Below are 2,881 nucleotides of genomic sequence, written 5' to 3'. Positions count from 1 at the left end.
CCTTATCAGTTCAGTCGCTCAGTGGTGTCTGACTCTTTGCGACCCCATGGACTGCAGCACACCAGGCCTCCCTGTCCATCACCAACTCCCAGAGCTTGCTCACACTCATGTCCATTGAGTCAGTGATACCATCCAACCATCTCATCCTCTGTCATCCCCTTCTCCTCCTGTCTTCAATCTTTCTCAGTACCAGGGTCTTTTCCAATGAGTCAGTTCTTCTCATTGAGTGGCCAAAGTATTGGAGTTTCAGCTTCAACATCAGTCCTTCCAATGAATATTCAGGACTGATTTCCTTTAGGATTGACTGGTTTGATCTCCTTTCAGTCCAGGGGACTCTCCCCAGGTCTCCTGCATTGCAGGCGGATACTTAACCAGCTGAGCTGTAAGAGAAATGGAATAATCCTTATAACTAATCTCTTACTCTACATCACTGGTAGTTCTCCTTCTCTGAATATGCCCTGACACGATCTAAGAGGAAAGGGCTGTGTACTAAGTCGCTTCAGTTGTGTCCTACTCTTTGCGACCCTATGGACTGTAGCCCACCAAGCTCCTCTGTCCAGGGGATTCTCCAGGCAAGAATACTGGAGTGGGTTGCCATGCCCTCCTCCAGTGGAACTTCCCAAACCAGGGATCAAATCTGTGTCTCTTACGTCTCCTGAATTGGCAGGTGAGTTCTTTACACCTAATGCCTGTGAAGCCCTAAAAGGAAAGAACTAAGAAAATTATTTTCATGACAATTTGAGACACTATATCAAGATTTGTGATGTGAGGATCTTTAGGTGAAAGTGTCATTTTTTATTATTATGGGGCAAGTTTTCAAATTTAGACAACTTTACACATGTTCTGTATGGTTGATTTAAAGTCAAAAATTCAAGAGGAAAATGTACCAGTAGCAAGTTACTCTGAACACCTGCTTCCATACAACATGGAAGGAGCTCATATTTAAAATTAAATCTTCTGATCCAGACCACAGATGAAGCAACCACAGGATTACCATTTATTGTCTGGGATCTGCAGGTGTGTATTTCAGCTAGGGTCCTACAGCAGAGAGGCTTTCTCTTATTAAGCTTGGGGGTTTTTGTTCAGCTTTTCCTATTACTTCAAGCACTGTGAGTTCCCAGAGAGCACAGAAGTACTTTGCAGAATCTTCCAATTGTAAGGTTGAAATGGTGAGGCTGGATGATTTACGTGATCTCTCAAAATTTATAGAGTAACGGCCACCCCTTGTAAGGAAAATCATCTCTCCACTAGGAAGTTGCTTGTACCAAAAAATGTTGTAACTGCTCCAAACTGTTTCATACATCCGACTTGTTTCATACCGGCAGTTCAGGGTAACTGACTCCCCAACTTGACTGGATATGTCTGGCTGGTCTTGAATAACATTCTGGGCTACACTGGATCCTGTGGGGGAAAATCAGAAAACAGAGATGAAACAGTGAATAAAATAATGTAGGAATTAGACTCATTTAGGACCACCGCCCCCCAAAACCAACTGAAATCATAAGATGCTTGCTTTTTTCCAGTCCTCCTTTCCTCCCCAAGTCCGTATGAAGCACCACGTGCCTGTGTGCAGTCCTTTCACCCTGAACACATGTACCCATGTTTGGGAGCATCCCTACCAGAGAAGGTGAAGGCCAGGAACACCCAGAGGAGACTGGAGAGCGCCATGAGGCATGGATTCCCCTGCACAATTGTGCTCAGTTTTGCCTCAAGCTGAGAGTGTCTTTGTGCTCCTGGCAGCACGTATACATATAACCTCAGGTCCTGTGTGACTCCTTCAAACAGGAAGTGGGATTTGTCATTTACATACGTCATGTGGTCTGTGCACAGGTGGGAAAAAATGTCTGGCTCACCACAAACTTTTACTTTGTCGATTTTTCTTTCACTGGTAATTAAGTTAGGCTGATCCTGAAAGGGGGCTTCACAAAAGCAATTAATAATAAAGGTTTGAGCTGAGGGGAACTGAGGAACAAACTAGGTGACATTCACTGATAATTATTCAACACATTAATTTTGCCATCTCATTTAAAACAGCATTTGTTTTTTGTTTTTGAACTTTTTATTATAGTTGATTTACAGTGTTGTGTTAGCTTCTGCTATACAGCAAAATGAAAGATGTGGAGGAGTGGATAAAGATGTGGAACATATGTATAATGAAATTGTTGCCGTTGTTGTTTAGTTGCTAAGTCGTGTCCCACTGTTTTTCAACCCCATGGACTGTAGCCCTCCAGACTGCTCTGTCCATGGGATTTCCCAGGCAAGAATACTGGAGTCGGGTACCATTTGCTTCTCCAGGGGTTCTTCCTAACCCAGGGGTCAAACCCATGTCTCCTGCTTGGCAAATGCATTCTTTACTGCCAGGCCACCAGGGAAACCCATGATGAAACCATTCAGCTATAAAAAAAAAAAAAATAATAAAATAATGCCATTTGCTGCAACATGAACAGATCTAAAATAAAATTTAGTATAAGCTACGAACCCTTCTTGTACTCTACTTACTAGTCATTTATTTAGCCTACAGTTATATTGCTCCATCCAAAATCTAAGTACTTTATTTAAAAACTCACAGATCTTTGGTCTTCTTGGTGAAATGTAGTCTTATCCAAAATGTTTAATGTATTTTTTTCTGGGTTTTAGGGCTCTACTTAGATTTTTCAATATGTAAAATTACTTTGACATCAAATGATAACAAAAAATCAGTCCTTCTGACTTTAAGAGTCTATTCTATTGATTGTGTTTATATGAATTTATGACAGGAATAAAATAATTATACTTTTGAAACCTGATATTGAGTCTTATTTATTAGATTTTGAGAAGGATCAGAATATTCAGTCTCATTGCCCCCACAAGAAGAATTGTACTTATTAGATCATGTGTCTTG

The 2,881-nt window shown here is 41.1% G+C and overlaps 1 gene segment (V, D, J or C); it reads right to left on the bottom strand.

The window, feature by feature from the left end:
- Positions 1–1,030: 1,030 nt before the first annotated feature.
- On the bottom strand, positions 1,031–1,728 carry LOC122705812. The segment is given in 2 exon segments: positions 1,031–1,401; positions 1,620–1,728. Coding segments are annotated over 2 exon segments (420 nt in total).
- Positions 1,729–2,881: the final 1,153 nt, after the last annotated feature.

This window comes from Cervus elaphus, chromosome 12 (genome assembly GCF_910594005.1).
Source record: "Cervus elaphus chromosome 12, mCerEla1.1, whole genome shotgun sequence".
Lineage (NCBI taxonomy): Eukaryota > Metazoa > Chordata > Mammalia > Artiodactyla > Cervidae > Cervus > Cervus elaphus.
Note: the sequence above shows the minus strand (reverse complement) of the source record. Positions and strands in the feature narration are given on the sequence as shown.